Source organism: Nothobranchius furzeri, chromosome 12, assembly GCF_043380555.1.
Source record: "Nothobranchius furzeri strain GRZ-AD chromosome 12, NfurGRZ-RIMD1, whole genome shotgun sequence".
Classification (NCBI taxonomy): domain Eukaryota; kingdom Metazoa; phylum Chordata; class Actinopteri; order Cyprinodontiformes; family Nothobranchiidae; genus Nothobranchius; species Nothobranchius furzeri.
The window spans coordinates 21,628,544-21,647,034 of NC_091752.1; the positions used below are offsets into that span (position 1 = coordinate 21,628,544).

The 18,491-nt window shown below is 44.8% G+C and overlaps 1 protein-coding gene across 4 annotated transcripts in view; it reads right to left on the reverse strand.

The window, feature by feature from the left end:
* The window catches only part of slit1a (slit homolog 1a (Drosophila)), a 100,574-nt gene that overhangs the window by 72,740 nt on the left and 9,343 nt on the right, over positions 1–18,491 (reverse strand). For all 4 annotated transcript variants that reach the window (XM_070542414.1, XM_070542412.1, XM_070542413.1 and 1 more), the window contains exons 2-4: positions 14,152–14,223; positions 12,246–12,317; positions 10,843–10,914 (exon numbers count right to left, since the gene is read on the reverse strand). In XM_070542414.1, coding sequence (XP_070398515.1) covers positions 10,843–10,914; positions 12,246–12,317; positions 14,152–14,223 — 216 coding nt within the window. The remainder of the gene's footprint in view (positions 1–10,842; positions 10,915–12,245; positions 12,318–14,151; positions 14,224–18,491) is intronic.

Genomic DNA, 18,491 nt, shown 5'->3' on the forward strand with positions numbered 1-18,491 from the left:
CCAGCAGGAGCATCGCTCCGACAACCCGGTCGCCATAGAAACAATTAGAAACTATAAAAAGAAATAAAAGCTTCACAGATATTTATCACATCCTGATGCATTTGGCGTCAGTCGTTCTCAGTGAAATTTATCGTCTTTTGTTTCATTAACAGGAAGAGGAACAGGAAAGCGTGGAGCAAAGGAGGAAGGGAGGAATATAAAAGTGCCGGGGAAGCGTGGAAGCTGTTCGTCAGTCTGTTAAAACTCTTTACAGGACTTTTTTCTCCTTTCAGAACAGTTTTATGACGTGAAACCACCGTATACGCTCTGGAGCCATCCTACTTCCTGCCTCGCAGAGACTCAAAGTCGAATCAGTCGAGCGTGACAACTTTAACAGGTTGCGGTGTGACTGATGGGGATTATCGTGTTTAAAAAGTGGCCTAATCAGACCCGAGGTAATCCCTCTGTCGGCCTAATGAAGGCGTCAGGGGGGGGGGGGGGGGGGGGGGGGGGATAACGATGTGTGGCTTGACATCACTGATTCATAGACACACACGAGGATTTAAGGGGCTGGGCACGAAGGATTTAAGGAGTGGTAAAGTCGCTTCTGGGTGAAGCGCATCGTAGTTTGTTCAGAACACCCCCCACCCCGCCTATAAATTCAGATAGCATATTTATAAAGTGTTGTCTCGCTCTAGGAGCCAGCAGGATTCACCTAAACAAAATGGTGTGTCTGCTGGTTTCTGGCTTTAAAGTGTTGCTCTGCCTAAGGTATCTGACCTTCTGTGGCCTGTAAATATCAGTAAAGATCACTGGTCCCATGTGTCAGACAGAAGGGTGCTATAACTTACATCCATTCAAAGTTGTGTGGCTGTTTTTTTATTTTTTTTATTTGGACCATCTGGACTTCGTGGGAAACGTTGACATTTCTAGATCTGGCCAGGTCTGCTCCATTCTACTAGCCTCAGCTATATGCTGGGTAATATCTGACACCAGACCCGAGAAGACCCCTCCAGCCATCAGCTTGATCTCCATATGAAAGAGTCTGCCAGCTCATTATGACAGCCCGAGGCTCATCCTTGCACTGCCCGGGCCTTTATACGCCAGAGAAATTCGGCTGGGGGGGGGTGGGGGGGGGGGGGGGTGGTCTCATATTGAACCTTCCATCCAAGCAGCCAGGTGTTAAAGACACAGATAAGCCATGAGAAGGAATATCAGAAGGGAGGCGATAAGGAAGGTGGGACAGAGGGAGAAGATGAGTGGGAGGAGATGGGTTACAGTACGAAAAAGGGCAGAGGGGGGGTGATAGAAGGAGAACGAGGAAAGGTTTTCTACTTTTTCCTCTATGCGGTGTTTCATCCTCCGTAGGGTCACACGGGCCTCTTCCAGTGGAGTTCAGCTTTGAAGTGATAATAGTTAATGCTCTCCTGCAGGTGCCCCCTGACTCCCCCCGCCTCTCTGTCTCCAAGCAAAGTCACAGATGAGAAGAGATGAGAATCCTTTTAAAGTCTAAAGACGAGGACAATCTTTCTTCTCTGTGTCCCTTTCTTTTTTTTTTTTTTTGCCCAATCCCCAAAACTTATTACTTTCACTCATTCCAACCAGTTTCTTTGATTAAACTGAGGCACTGCAGTGAATTTGGAGAGAATAGGATTTAAACCCTCAGCAGGAAAACTTTTTTAAGTTCCAGACAAACCCACTTCCCGAGCATGGTAAAAGAATTTTCACCACTTCATCTATTTTTCTCCCTCTTTCTCAATCGTTTGCTTTTCTTGCTCTTTTTGAGACGTCGAATGGGCGTGGCAAGTCAACACACACACACACACACACACACACACACACACTCTTTTGGTGTCAGACTGTAACCCTCGCTTCAGGATGCGTTGTTTTGGGCGGGGCGTGTGCGTGTAGATGCCCGGCTGAAACAGCAGGGAAGGGAAATCGATTCCATCCTCCAGTGACTCCTTGATAAACTGAGCAAATATCACACCCCCTGCACAGAACTTCATCCAGTTTCTCACTGAAGAAAGCAAATCTCCACAACAGACATGCACACACACTCCTGGGATAATGAAATCACCGCTGCATGCAGCGACAGCAGCAGGAGAGTGTTGTGTGTGAGAGGCAATATTGGAAACAGAAATGGCATTTGTGCTGCAACTCACCGACCCTGCGCCCCAATATGTCTCTTTACTCAACTGCAGGCAGTTCAATAACCAACGCGGATACGAGCCTTTTGATTTCTAAAAGAGGAAGACATCTGAGGAAGGAGTGGATGGTGCAAACGTTCATGGCAGAAGATCCCATGCTGGAATATAAACGTTAGCACATGGCTCACTGCATTGGCAGAGCAGGTGCAAAATAATGTTCCAAAGGCTCAAACCCCCTTTGTTTCTTTGATGGGTGGTGAAATTTCATGCAAAATAAAGAATGTTAAATTTCACCCACCGTGGTACGCTGATCATACATCTACTCATGTTTTATTTGTCAATTTGTGAATTATTTACGAAAACTATGAAAAACTAGGCCGATGCACATAAATATTTGGCCTTCTTGATTTGAAACTCAGTAAATAATAGATAGATTTGGGAAGAACTAAAAGAATATTAACCACTATCTTCTCACACGTGTGGAGGATCAGGACTCACTATGAAATATTCAGATGGGGGATCATTTTTGCATTCGGCACCAAGAAGGAGGACCAGATTTGTATTTATGTTCCTGAGATTAGCTTTGATCATGAGGTTACCTGGCCTTACTTTTGCAGTGGTCTCTAGTACAGACGACGGTTTTCTGTGAGGCGACCTCTGTGGGAGGAGGTAGAAGTTAGCCAGAGCAGAACACGGCAAGATTTGGACATTTAGCCTCTGATTGGCTAAAAGCAGCACAACTCTTCTACTGACTGCTTTGCAATGTTGATGCTTTATCTCTACAGATAACGCAAACCTGGAGGAGTTCTGCCATGTGGTGGAGTTGCTATTGCTAACGTTGACATACTCTGCTGTTTCCTGGATGCTAAACCATCAAACAGCCTTCCCAGTTGTGGGCCAACATGGGTGAGTCCATGACTGCTACTTTTCAGCGTGACATCTTAGTGGCTTTTCTAATCTCGGTGTGTCCCCATCAGTTTTCCATCAGAAACAAATGCAGGAAACAGGAGAAGATGACTATTTTCACATTCAGCCTGCACGTTAAACTCAGAGTGACGATCGTACTTCAAAAATAACAGGTAAAAGACAATTTCTCAGTGAACTTGGCCTTTAAGAGATTTCCATTTTTAAAAATGCAGAGACTGAGAACATGTGCACACGTAGCCATAAAAAAATAAATAAAGTCTTTCCATGCCCATCTAGGAAAGAAAACTTGTGTCCGCTACCTCGTTTTCAGTGAAGACATCCAGTGCACAGTGAAGCCAAGGCTGTGGGCGGCAGTAGTTGCCCAAAATCATTCCTTAGACGTAGTAAAACCAGGTGGTGGGAGATAACTGTCCTTAATGTTGTCCTTCGCGTGTGGTCTTCTATATAGAGCAGTCCCTGAGCTAGCTCAAACAAGCTGGTCATACATGTGATATCAGGACATTTTGGTTGCAGGCATGCGTTTCGACACCTAAAACCCCGGTTATTTACGTCTGCAAGCAAACGCTGATGATAGAAAATGTGCAAATCTTCATGTTTGTCTCAGACCGATGGTGCGGTTTAATCTTCACTTTTGTAACCAAAGTAAAATATCTTCATTTTGTGGGATACCTGGCCAGTGTGTGCAGCACTTAAGCTGCAGTTGTTAAATGACAATACAAGGAAACCCAAAGTTCACTGATAGCTTCATTTGGGACAAGCAAACTTTTTCTAGTATATGTTTAAACCAGTGAGTCTGTTAGCGTCGTTCGCTGTTAGCCCCCTCAATCTGAACCTCATTAACCTCCCTGCAGACTAAACAGAAAACTTCACATCTCACCACCGCTGTAGCCCGAGGAGTCTCGATAACAAAAGCCTTGGGGCTGTAAATAAAAAGTCCTAAGCATGGACCTGCTCACCACAGACAGAGAGGAGTCACACACACACACACACACACACACACACACACACACACACACACACACACACACACACACACACACACACACACACACACACACACACACACACACAGGAACATAGCCACGGGGAAGAGGAAGGAGTTCAACTGGGTTTCTCCTACCAGAGGATAAAGGGATGTATCCAAAGCCTGTAATTACACATACACACTCATCTAAAAATCCCAAGATCTCTTTCCATCCATTACACCACACTTTCCCAAGCAATGGGATCAGATTTTGTTTTAGAAAATGTAAGGCACATTATAAACTCTCCAGTTTTTTCCTTTGTGTTTCTTCCTCCTGCTGAGGAACGGTAAAGCCAAGAGTCTGAGCCCCGGAGAGCTGCTACAGAAGCAAACAATCAGGAGGGGGATGTAAATGTGTACAGTGGCATTTGCTTGTGTGTGTGTGTGTGTGTGTGTGTGTGTGTGTGTGTGGGGGGGGGGGGGTATGAAGGAATAATTTGCCCTCCAGTTTGTTTATTTGTTTGCAAATCTTTATCAGATGGCGAGACCAGGGCAGTCAGGCTGGAACAGTCGTTTAGTGCATGTGTGTGGGTTCAAGGGTATGTGTGTCTTCCTGCTTTGCAGGATGTTATGAAGGACTTACACCCCCCCCCCCCCCCCCCCCCCCCCCCCCCCTCCAATCAAACCTCTGGGATGCAAGGCTGTGCTTCTAAAGGTCTGCCTGGGTCGTTTCCAGTGGTCCCAGTCCAGCCACTAACAGCTCATAACGAGACGTTGCACTCAACTGCTGCTCTCCTGCTCACACACAACATTACCAGATGATGACCAAGACTAGCTAGAGCTAGAACGAGACCTCCGATTTGGAAACGACCTGTGTTAAGATGCCCCGAGCGAAGGAAACACCCGGTTAAGAGTTTCTGTGGACACATGGCCAAGAAGTTCAGACACACCCAAGCTGGACGACCCGACAAACACCACTCTGGCTGTTTTTGCTGGGACCAGACTGCAGCATTCCTCAAACCCCTGCCTTTAGATCTCATAAGTGTGAGTGTGGGTGTGTGTTTGCATGTGAGGACACGAGGGTAGCCTTCTCTCCTGTTTGTGTCAGTCCCAATCAGGAGGCGGTGAAGACAGCCGTCACAGCGGCAAACTGTCGCTGCCACACAGGAGGAGGAAGGAGAGGAGGCCTCCTCCACCAGTTCTGCAAGACAGTTCCCTGCGTGTGTATCCTCACGACGGATCTAGACCACACTGTGATGTCTTATTTATGCCGTATCAATTCATAATAACCAGACGAGCCCCCGGTGTGGTGATGTTTACGTGCACACGCTCACAAGAACGTGCACGTTTATGATTGAGAGGGTCGTCGTGGGAGAATGTGTGTGTTTGGTTGCTTTTATGAATATTTAGAACATCAGATGCATCAGTGTGTGTGTGGAGCTGTGAGTACTAGACGCCGGACACAGATCACCGATGTCCCGGTGCTTTAGTCTGAATATTTAACACGCCTCAGTATCCAATCAATTATTCATGAGGAAGGATGTAGAAATCATTAGGAAAAGTAAACACTGCTGCTTCCTTCCGGATTTTTTCCTGCATCCTTCTTTCCTCCCCCTCCCTTTTCACCTCCGACCACTCCCCCTCTCTTTCGTTTTTAACATTGTTCTTCCTCTGTTCCTTTAGCCTCCTTCTTTCTCGCTCCCTTTGTTCTGCGGCTGTGAATATTTCAGACGGCAGAGTGGTTTTTAAATCACCCCTTTTTGGCTTCTGCTCTCCTCACATGGCTTGGTCTGCATTTCTGTCTCACACACGGTCCGACTCGTAAAGAAAACAGTGACAAGCCATAAAAGCCACTTTTACCAGCTGACAAGGACCGGGCCAGGACGGGGGGCTTGGGCATGAAGTTGCCAGATATTTTGGGGGCTGGTTGCAAGGCCATCACCCACGCCCATAAAAACTTACTCTAGCCTTGCTTCGTTTCTTCATTTAAAACTTAAGAACAAGCTCTAGAAAAAAGACTAAATTCACTCACGCAGGACACAGGTAAGGGGAAAAACCACCTCAGTGGCCTTGTAGTAGGAGTGTCCCCCCTGGAACTGGGAGATCGTGGGTTCAATTCCTGGTCGGGGCCATACCAAAGACTTTAAAAATGGGACCCAGGGCTTCCCTGCTTGGTGCTCAGCTTTAAGGAGCTGGATTTGGGGGTTAAACCACCAAATAGTTCCCGAGCACAGCCACTGCTGCAGCTCACTGCTCCCCATGGGGATGGGTTGATGCATCGATGAGATGTCACCAGTGTCTGATGATGACTTATGGGACTTTATTAAGTTAGCACGCCACTTCAAAATTTATGATTTGCCTTTTTTTTCTTCACAAAATAAAAAATAGGTTTTGACTATTTTGCTAAAATTGTGTTACTGCAGAAAGTTTCCTGGGATTCTGACTTACATTTGATTGAATACATGAAAATGTTTGATTAGAATTTGCAAATATTAACAAAACATGTATCTATGGTAACGACACGTCTGTTATTCACTGTAAGAAATAAAATGTTGAATTAACGTAACTAAAGTAAGGAGTTATTGACATTTATTTTCAACCATAACAATGCATATTACTCTACATTTAAAGTAAAAATACATCATTTTTTAAAACTGAGCTAGAGCTTTAACATTGATCTCAGTGATTAAAATGACCAGTTTCATATTTACTCTGCAGCCCAAAAACCAGACTAAAGTTTTGTGGAACGGGTGTAGGTGGTGTTCTAAGGGGAGCTCTTTACCTGCTTTATGGCGGTTAGCTGTTATGCTAGGTGTGCTTTTTCTGTTAGCATCATGGCAGAGACTGGAAGTAAAAGTAAAAGTAAAGTTGTTGGAGGTGAAGCAAAGCGTTAAAACCAGAAAGAAATATCGGCACGGCGGGGGCTAAAGGAGACTACAAAACCACAGACTGATGGTGACCTGGCTTTGTTGTCACTGGACTTGTAAGTAATAATATTTTTTGTCCAACAGTGTGGATATTTTTACTTTGTGTGTGCGTTTTTCACTGAGTCTGCGGCTACCCAAACCCACCAGGGTCAGATGTGTCAGCGTTTGCTTAATACCAGACAAACTCCACTCAAATAATCAGGATGTCTACAGCTGGTGGCCCAAAAACCTCCTGATGAAGATGGGTTACCATGGGGACGGCTGCCGAGTCAGGGCCCAAACAATCGACAGGCGGGGGGGACCTAGCATAGCGAGGCATGTCATTCGCCAGCAGAGACAAAGACAGGGAAATGTTTGGAGCTTTAACAGACTGCCAGATGCATACACACAATCCAATCCTTAGAAATAGTTATGGAGGGAGAAAAAACACGTCTGTCTTTCAAGCAGCCATATGCTAAAAGGCTAACGTGATAATCTTCTAGTTTTAGGGTACAGAAGCTCCTAGAACACCACAGAGCTTTAAAGCCAGCCAGCCTGATGGCAAAAGAAAAAGAGAAAATACTGTTTACTGAAAGATGAAGCAGAGCAGGAAAACTGACAGAGATGATTTACAGGTTTAATGATAGTCCACATCATTTATTCTGAACCTCCTTCCCCTGAAAACACATCTTTCTTCTCACTGAGCTACTGTTCCCTAAGCATCCAGCCATCAACAAACACACAACACAGCATCCCTCCAACACAAACACAGAGGAAGCAGCTTTGCATCGACACCAAATCAGCTTTTATCTGCCGTCAAAGCCAGAGAAAGAGTGTAATCCCTCGTGTGTGCAAACCATTCACACACACACACACACACACACACACAAACACACACACACACACACAGAGATGTAATTATAGCGTTATTCTGTGTGTGTGTTTGAATCTAATTATTATTATTTACATTCTCTCTCTCTCTCTCTCTCTCTCTCTCTCTCTCTCTCTCTCCTGTGTGTGCGCTGATATAGTGTTTGGGGTTTGTTTACATTGGGAAACCTGTTGCCAGGCATTAAACAGCCTCTGAAAAATGAAGGATTTGAAAGAAGATTCAGGCACGCCCCCTCCTGCAGTCCTTTGCCAGGATTTCCTCAACTCCCCTGCAGCACAGGTACTACCACTCCCATCTTCTCTACCTCCTGGGGAGATATACGAGGGAAATCCTCTCCTAACCATCCCCTCACCTTTCGTTGGCCATCAATGAAAGCAAAACCCCAGTAAACAAACCTGTGTTGCTGCCTCCGTTTGTTTTTGGCACCAAGAAGCAACAAGGTAATCAGAAACCACAAAATACCCCTTTACCTCCAAACTTCCATCCTGAGTAGCCAACAGATGCTATCCCCTGGGGGCAGCTATCAGCCTAACTGCTCTCCACTCCCCCTAGTCTGCTCACCTATGCCGCCTTTTCCCTCCGTCCCACAGCTCTTCCTTCCGCTTGCTCTCCCACCGCGACAAGACACTAATTACAACCACAGATGAGTAGATTACAGATCTGTAGCGCAGTGGAAATAGGATGAGGATAAGTCAAGGGTGGTAGGATGGGGCCAACAGGTCATTAGCGGTGATGAATGCAACTCTATTTTTACTGTTATTGTTCTCAGCGCCTCCGCGCCACCTTTCCCGAGCCTCCTTGTTGATGCCATCCATCACAGGCAGCTTTAACTAACTCTAACTATCTCTAATCATCTCTAATCAGTGCCAATTATCTTTCTTCTGCCCCTCATGCATCAGTGTCCCTGTATCTCTCCTGTGCAGGAAGCGGGGGTGAACGTTAGGAGGAAAGCTCTTAAACGGCAAAGCTGAGCTGCCGTTTGGTAAAACATAAAATTATATTAGAATTTTCTCAAAAATGAGAGAATTTTACACCTTTTGCAGAGCTGTGGAGAAAAAAAATGTTGGTAATTTTTAATTGAAATTAGGATATTCATTTATTTTCCATGTTGTAAGACAAACCCTTAAAAACTCACAAAACAGCAGCCGTTTATCAACCCGGCAGCTTTTGCTCAAAAGTTGAATGAGAGACACGATCTGATAATCTGCTGTCCCTCGCTCGTTTGTCCCCTTTGCCCCTTTTTCTGTTTGTCCTCTCAGCGGGGCGTCTGTGACAAATAGCTACTCCGTTGTTCTAGTTTCCCCAGAAAACCCTCGCTCTAGGATGAGCACACCAAAAGAGGGGAGTAGGGGAGACAGAAAGAGTGCAAAAGCACCCCAAAAGAGGGAAGGGGCAGCAATTAATCTCGTCTCCAGGAAAAGAAAAAGCATCTGGGTTAGCGCTCCACCCGAGGGCAGTGGGCTCTCACATTAACCTTACTTGTTGGGATCATAAAGACATAATCCATGAGGTCCCTGGGAGCTCTTTGAGCAAGTGCAAAAGCACAAAACACCAGACTGTCTGCAGGCTGCCCGTTCTTTCTGCTTTTGCTGCCGTTCTCAGACACACTTGCACAAATGCACTCGTTAAGATAGCTGCAAAACTCCTCCTCTCAAGACTGAATGCCTTCAAAGTCCATCAGAAGCAATAAAGCTAAATTATTATCAATTTCACAGCCACTTGGTTTACATTTGTTTAAACGTCTGGCACCACGAGGCTCCGTTATCCAGCCAGAGATGAACGAGTAAACGTAAACAAAACACGTAGCCAATAAGTCAAGCAAAACTAAACAACAGGTTTTGCCAGAGCGTGGAACCAAAACCAGTTCTGGGTTTAGAATAACGACCATGCGTTTGATTGGATGAAAGAGCAGAGCAGCGATCCTCTGGCTGCTGGCAGAACACACTCCAGATGGAATAATCACACATTTTCAAGGCCATCCGCTGGTCTGGGAAGGGTTCGGCCTGCTCTGCACCTCCCTTCTCTCAGAGAACTTTGGTGCGGCTCAGCCGGGCTTCATCGGTTCCCTTAAAGATGGACGTTTTGGCTTCAATCCCAAACGACTGGATTCGGCATAATGATGGGTGACGGGTAGAGAAGGTTGAAAAGGAAGTGACGGATAGATTCAAGATGGTGCTGAACATCAAACAAAGGACAAACAGATGGAGGGCTAAAGCGTAGGTCATTGGTTAGTACTACTGCTGTGAAGATAGGCAGCAGGGAAATGATTTTTCCATGTCCTGCCATTTCATTATTCCCAGATGCTTCAGGTAATCTGAACTGAAAAGGGAGCTGGAATGATCAGCTATTAAAAGGGACGCTGATTATCCCGAAGAGAAGGGAAAAGAAACGTTGGGCTCCGCTACAGCTGGGAATTAAAGTTAAGCATTTCTGTGGGACTGTGTAACGGTACGGGAGTGTGTGTGTGTGGGTGTGTGACAGCTTGGGATTGGTCTTTGAACAAAACACAAACTCTAATGACATATTTCATTCACATGATAGAGATGGAGTCTGCTGCTGGGGCGAGCTTCGGGGATTTGATGTAAAATGACCTCCTTGAGTAACGCAGACGTTCTTCCACCTGGAACTCAGTTCAAAGTCGTTTACAGTAATGCGTCCCTCAGCTCGTGTCACATCAGCAACCTGTTACCAGTCATTCTCACGACTAGCCCGGAGAAACTGCAGATGACTTGGCAGCGAGGTCCAACAGTGTGTAAAGAACAGTTCGTTTTCTCCTAATAAGCTGACACACTAATAACTCTCGACGAGTCCCTTCCAGAGACTGAAACTGAATCCTAATCGTTCTTTAATTGTGTTTAAACCAAATCAAACCAGAGCCAACGCTCATCAGACTTGCATAATCCTAGCAACAGGTGGGGGCTTTCATAACAAAGGAAAGACAAAGAGCATTGGCGCATGTGCTGACGGAAATGAGAAGGTGTGTGTGCAAGTCTTTTGGAGTAAAAATAAGGCAGATGTACTTACAGTCGAGAGAGGGCAGGGTTCTTCTGAAACAGCAGCTCGGGAAGCTGCTGCAGTTGATTACGGTTCAGCCGCCTGCAGCAAGGAAAAGGCACGGTCAGCCAGTGTGTCTGCGTGCGTGACGTTAGGTGTGCAGGCTGTGGACAATTTGTTTCCAGGTGTCGGCGAACCAGTTTCAGCCCTAAGCTATGGTGCTTCGATGCGTTCTGAATGTCACATAAGTATCCCGCTGAACGTCCAGTGGTAAATTGTCTTTGTAGGGAATCCAGAACTCTGCTGGCTTTCCCAGAACAACAGGAAAGCAACATTTCCATCTAAATGAAAGATCTACATCTAGCCGGCTATGTAAACACCAACATGATTATTTCTCCCTTTTTATTTTCTGGGGCAAACCGTCAAAACAAGGGGAAAGTGTTGAGCAAGTTAAAGTCTATGAAAGCACTGACAGGACTGGTTGCTGGCAAACTTAGTGTACGTCAAACAACCAACATCCCAGACTGGCAGGCTTTATGCAAATACAACAATTAAGTCAATGAGGAACAGACTGTTGCTAATCTTTTGGAAACCACAAGTCTCCCTGCTCTGAAAGGCCCTTTGGAGGCAACGGGAGTGAACACACTGGCAGAGCGACGCAGCAAATGTAAACGGCAGGCCGCTGCCATGTCTTCGGACAGATGTTGGGACGTGTGCCTCTCGAGCCACACACCGAAAAGGAAACTTAGATTTTGTGAATATTATACAATAATTATCCATCACCACTGCTGAATTCACATTGAACTGGATCTACTGGTGGCTGTTTTTTTACACATATAAAAGCATTAGCCACTTGATTTGCACAGTGGTCTGGCACCTGGGAGAGCCTACCCAATATTTGGGATCACTTGAAAAGAAAATAAAGTGTGCACGGCTTTAGGAATGGTAACAGCGTTGGTAAACGCTGGTCTGGGATCTGAGGAAAAATCATCTCACCACCATGTCTGACTCCGAGCGTGTCCATAAAAGTCGTCTGCTGTGCAGGTTCACATGTGGGCCGAACCACTGACTTACTAATGAGCCGGTTGAGGTGTGGTTGATAGTGTTTGTCTGTGTGTTTCCCAGCAGCTTTACAAGCTGTCGAGGAGTCCCGGTGCTGTCCAGATGAGCCAGCTCTGTGGTGGGGAAGGCCTTTCAAGCCCACACATCCCACTGAGGGCATTCCTGTCAGGCAAAGCTAATAAAATACACTCCCAGTCCACACTGCACCCTCTCAGCACAATCCAACCACAATGGATTGATGGAGAGGGGACACCTCAGTCCTGACACAACTGGTTCCAACTGTAATCTCATCAGGCGAGTGGTGCTTTTTGCTGTTTCATGTTGAAATCTAAGAGAAGAGATGTGTACAACCCCCCCTAGGTAGTACTTACAGTCGCTCCAGCTCCTTCATATCGTCAAAAGCCCCTCGCTCGATCACGGTAATCTGATTCTCCATCAGCTGCCTGCAGAAAAAGGACACAAGGAGGAATATCTGGGTTTTGGAATCACAAAGGTTCAAACAACATATAGGCGCTTTAGGGGTTTGACTGGTGAGATGTCTGCAGCATGTTGCACTTTTTATTCTCTGTCTCAAACACACACACACACACACACACACACACACACACACACACACACACACACAGGCACGCACGCACGCACACACAGAGGGCAGTGGTGTGGACTGAGGGCACAGTGTGTGGAATCTTGGCTAGGAAAGAAGGAATGGCAGCCAGGAAAGTTTCCAAGGTGGCTCAGAAAGTCTGAGTCCGGGATCTGGAGCGGTCCGAAGGGGGTGTAGAAGCTCGGTGGAGATGAGACGAAAAGCGCGCGGGGGGGTCAAAAAGCATGAGGTGAGCTCCACGGTTTTTACAAGTGGTCCAAATAAGGGAAAAAATGTGTTTGTGTCTGTTGGAGAACAGCGAAGAGTATCAGAGTTTCAGACGCTACATCAAACAGATGGAGTCAAGAACAGAGGGAAATGTTCCTGATCTGCACGGATAACGACCTGGACGGGATTGTAAATGTTAAAACAACACAGAGTCAGGAAGGAGAGAAAATTGTTCTACAGCAACAAGACCTTCCCTTCATTACACATACAACTGTTTTCCTGTGAAAGGCAAAGCCCGCGTGTCTCCTGTGAGGCCACGTTGCGCTGTAACTCAGCAGTCCAGGCTTCCTCCCTGTCGAATATAAATGCTAATCATTGTTCACACTCCATAAACATGGAGAGAAAAGTGCAATTCACTTCATATCTCTTCCTCATGAATTTAAATGGAAATGAGGGGAAAAAAGATTTGCACTCCTGAATTGGGAAAACTTTCTTAAAATACAGCTTGGAGGCATTGCCTCGTCCTGCTCTACTGCCTTTTTACAAAGAATACATGTAAAAAACACATGAAAGGAGATAAATACGCCACGTTGATATTAGCCTGGCAGAACGGATGGCAGCTGACTGTCAAGATGAACGGTTGTTATTGTTTTCTTTTTTTATCTTTGCTTTTGAGGGTTGCTTGGCGGTCAGCGACAAACCGGCAACAAGCTGGGGGAGCGAGGTGGTGCAGAAAACGAGGACAGAGAGTAAGGTGGGGGTAAAACGAAAAAGGAACGGGGGGGGGGGGGGGTTGGGGGTTGGGGGGGGTGGACAGGGGATGGGCAAACGAGGCTATGCAGGATAAGGAATTATGTTCAGCTCGTGTTACATTTAAAACATGTTACAGTCTGCACTGCTTCCTCTTACACCATGTTTTAAACACCTGAAGCATTAGTAACAAGAGTGCACACACCGTGTACACACAGAGACTTTTATAGCTACTTTATAACCCGAAGTCATAAGTGCTTTGTAATTACACCGCTGAGGGAGACAATGACTTCACCTGCATGTGTTAACTGTGCTGAGAGCATTTCAGGGGCAGTGCGTGTGCACACCTTACATGCTGATAAGAGGGAACAGGTGTGTGTGTGTGTGTGCGTGCGTGCGTGTGTGTGTGTGTGTGTGTGTGTGTGTGTGTGTGTGTGTGTGTGTGTGTGTGTGTGTGTGTGTGTGTGTGCAACGACAACAAGCAGAATACAGCAAGAGAGAAGTCCATTACATCGTTTGCTGCCGTCACTCAGTAGCTTAATGTACTTCTGAGTGGGACACTTGATGAAAGCTTTGCCACTTCACTGGGTTTATGCTAATCTGAGCGGAGAGCCGTTGGAACAGCGAGCTGCGAGGTTAGCGCTCAGGTATGCATGAGGGGATTATCGCAAACATGCTTCACTTCTAAAAACATATCATAAACGCAAAGTGCTTACAGAACTCTGAGGTACTTCAGTCCAGCGAAGTCGGTCTTGGTGACACGTGTGAGGTTATTTCCATTCAGCTCCCTGCAAAAGAGACGGAAACGCGGATTAATAATTCATGTTTTCTTCTCCCTCTGGACCTGTTCAGCTCAAACACTAAAGGAACAAACAATGACACGAAGGATTCTTTGAGTTTTGTTACATGAAGCATAATCTCATTAAACACAACAATTACTTCTTGGCACATTTGACACACACGCACACACACACATGCACACACAGTGTTTTAAAGGGAGCATATTATGCAAAACACACATTAAATCCTTGTGTGCAGCCATGTAGGTCTCTACTGTCTCTATAAACACTCCAAACATTAAAAATGACCTGTCCACCCATTTTCTGTCAGTGTTTGGTTTTCAGATATATGTGCCTAAAACAAGTCATTTCAAAAAGTCCCCGTTTGTGACATCACAAACGGGGAAATTGAAATAGAACCATATCTCCCGTGCAGGAGAGAGCTGTTGCTGGAGGAGCAGCGGCTCTACTCTGAGTCCTTGCCTTATATCGGAGCTTCTCAGCTTATAGCAGCCCGAGTTAGGATGGGTGTTCGTGGCCAGCTTCAGTTTGGTTTATTACAATGACAGAGCCCTGACATGACTCATTCTGGAAGGTACTGAAACTTTAAAAATAAAAATACTGAAATTGTTGTGATTTTTATCTTGAGAGGCGCTATATAAGATTGTTTTCTTTCTTTCTTTCTTTCTTTCTTTCTTTTGTTCTATATGCATGTTTCTTATCAACCAAACTTTTATAACCTAAAAGTTTTAATGTGTCCTCTTTAAGCCTTTTTCTATAATAGATCCTGCTGGCATACTGAGAATGTTGTCAAATGCCTGTGATTTTAACTGTAGGGCAGGAACAAGAAGGTTGTGTTAAAGGGAAGTTCAAGCTCAATCAACTCTGGAGGAAATATTAAGAAGTCCTGTCAAGATGGAGGTCACGTTTGAGCTTCCTGTTTGTCTTTCTATTCCAGCCTTCTCTCACCATCACCCCCTTATAACCCCCCACCCCCGTTTCTATCTGCCATGCCCTGCTACAATTGCTGGGGATTAGCAGGAGCCGGCAGAGGGGATTTAGGGAGGTCCGCAAGGCCAGAAAGCTAAGTGCTGTGGATGTAAGGGGAGCAGGCTCCCTGCTGAAAGCTGGACATCACTGCAAAAGAAGGGACACAAAATCAGAGAAAAGCAGATGTTTTGAATTGAGCTCTGCTTTATGCAGACAATTAGTTCTTTAAAAGTGATGCATGCTTGACCCTAAGTGCTGCATGATGAACTTGAACACAGAAGAAAGACTTGTAACTCCTCAGTAGCAGATTGAATTTTCCTGACAGAATAAAAGCAAGGCTACAGCAAAAAAAAAAAAGACAAATTCTCTCATTTTGACACAGTTTATAAGTATTATATATCCACCCTTCTCTGAACCCCCAAACCCATCCAATTCAACAGCAGAAAAAAGAAAACTGGCGAGAAATCTACTCTCTTTCCCTCAGTCGCTTTCTCGTCTAATGACCACTCGTGGGACTTTAGCGCTATGCGGTACGAAAGAAAACGGTCATTACTGACAGATGGTGCATGCGTGTGTGTATGCGTGTGTGTATGTGTGTGTGTATACACAGGTGCATCGACAGGCAGAGCAACACAGCCACGGGAAAATAAATAATGGACTGAGCTTCATTAGCCTGGACTTCAGTACATACATGTGGTGCTCATTACAGGTGCTTACACACACACACACACACACACACACACACACACACACACACACACACACACACACACACACACACACACACACACACACACACACACACACACACACACTTCTGGATTTTCAGTGTCTTATCTTCAGGGTGGTCATTCCTGATGTTACCCGGAGGACAGTGAAAGAGGAAGAAGACAGAGGACGATTAGGCGGAGGAGCAGGAGGTGCTGGACGTGTGGGAAACTGACTCACGCGTAAACAACTGACACGTTGTTTTGCCGTTAGTAATCAAGCTCTGAGTTTTGTTTTTCTCAAACTGCTCTAGAGGAGACTCATTGAAGCTGTGAAGCAATACGGTTTTAACGTGATGCTAGCAAGGTGACTCTGCAAGATGCTTCGTTGTGGGAAAGTTTCATCTTAAAGTGCAGTTAGGAAGGTTATAATAGTGCTCAAATGAAGCCAAAGCAACCTGTGATGGTTCCTCTAGTCTAGATAAATATGTGCATCTTTAGAGTTGCATTCATTTGCATACATTTTGGTTAAGCAGCAGACACTTTTCTAGTCAAATTTGTGTAGCTGCAAAGAGAATGAGTAAGAAAAACCGAGTATGATGTTTTTCTGATGGATACAAATTTATAGATAAATTAGAGTTTTTATTGCAAATGTTATTTTTCTGTGTAAGTGCAGGCTGCCACTCACACACCCATTCAAATATTCTTCACACCAGATTCTGGATTTTCCAAATGACCAAAGCCAGGGGCGATTCTAGGGAGGTTCCGGCTGGGTCAGTGTCACCGTGACAGCAAGTGCAGACCCCCAGCTGTAGGCGGAGCCCAAGCATTAATAAGTACCGTTTTTTTTTGTGATAATTTAGCCTAATGCGGGATGTGGAACCAAAGCATTTGAACGGATCTATCTAAAATTGAAAAGAGATTCTGAGACACATATTTTCATGTCTTTACTGAGAGAAAAAAACTTGGGTAATCAAATTTTCACAAAAATATCTTTTTCTTTTTCTTTAGCTAACTGAAAAGCTGTTGTACCTAAAGTAAATGTAACTGAGCTGATGTTATATTGTTGTAATAACTTACTTGTAATGCTTTCTTATAAATATGCCTCTTTAACAGAGAAGCCGGCCCCCATATTACTCTAGGGGACCCACACAAGATTGCAGGGGGTCCCCATAATTTTGTCTTTATAAAAATTACATGAATCAAATTCCAATAACCCAGTCAATAATCAAATTAAAACTCTGTGTATTGCTCTTTATGCTTGTATAAAGTTTGCTATTCACTTTTAATTGTGTGCATGCAAGTAGGTGTTGGGTTAGGGGGGTGTTGGTTTGTCTTGGACACAGGTAAGGGGGTTCTCCACTGCTCTAGATCCTCCCCTGAACAAAGCAGTTTTCAGATTTTATTCTTTCATTTTCCTTATTTCAGCAGCGTTTGTTTTTGTGTTTATTTCAGCTGTAAAGGGACAAATGATGCCAAAGTCGTGTAAGACAAATGTGTTATTTATTAGCTGCAGCATCCATCACTGCAGTTTTCTTTCCTCAAATCAAAGGGAACTTTTGGCATCAAACTAAAGACACGTAAACGCTTTTCAGAGACAGATGTTTTGTGATGCTGCCCCTGGACAGGTTTTCACATTACAGTGCAGTAGTATTACTCCTAAAAACCTGAAAACTATTAGGTATCACTGTGAGTTGCTATGGCAAAGGATTTCCATCTCCAACTGCTTCGGTCAAATCCATTCCATCCTCTGGAAAACCTCTGGAAAAAATCCCAATCCTGACACACTTCCTTGGGAGAAACTGGATTTATGACATCACCTTCTAATCTGTCTTCATCTTCCATCCTAAGCTGATTGATGCTCAAGAATATTTCCTGGTGCAACCTCCCTGGGGTGGACACACGGCAGCTATGCTGCACCAGTCTAGGATCTCTATATTTCAAAGGGGCTCAGAGCTCCGCTACAATGCTGAAAAACTCATTAGGTTTATTCCTGCCAGCTGCTGGGAGCCCTGCGCAGAATCTACCTTGAAACACTTCTGAATAGAAATAAAGTGAACTGGGGGGGTTTAGGCAAACACATCAGGGGAAGAGCAATACACACACATCCACATGTATTTGACACATTTCAAACAGGAAGCTACTTTAAAACACCCACTTTCATGGGGTGGATCTAAGTCTGAGGTCTTGAGAAGGTTTCCAGAAATCAAACTAAACCTGAAAAGCATTCCCTGAGACTATAACTGTAGCTTAGCTATGCTTGTTGTTCAGCCAACAATATTTGGGGTCACAGGTCGTTGCCGTTTTTATGTCTTGGGTCAAAAGTTGGAACATTTGAAAACCACAAACAAGGAAACTGTGTTCTTGATAAGCAACAGAAGATTTTTATAAGGAACTTGTGTCAGGAATGTCTTAATGGATCGTTAGTTTTTTTTACATCAATGCTCAAAAATTTTAAGTAGAAATGAATTAAATATATCCAATTAGCAATCGAGATTCAAATTTCTAGTCATTTCAAACTAATCCAGCTATATGTTTTTCTTAAGATATTTACAAAGTGTGTGCTTCTGATGTGGATTA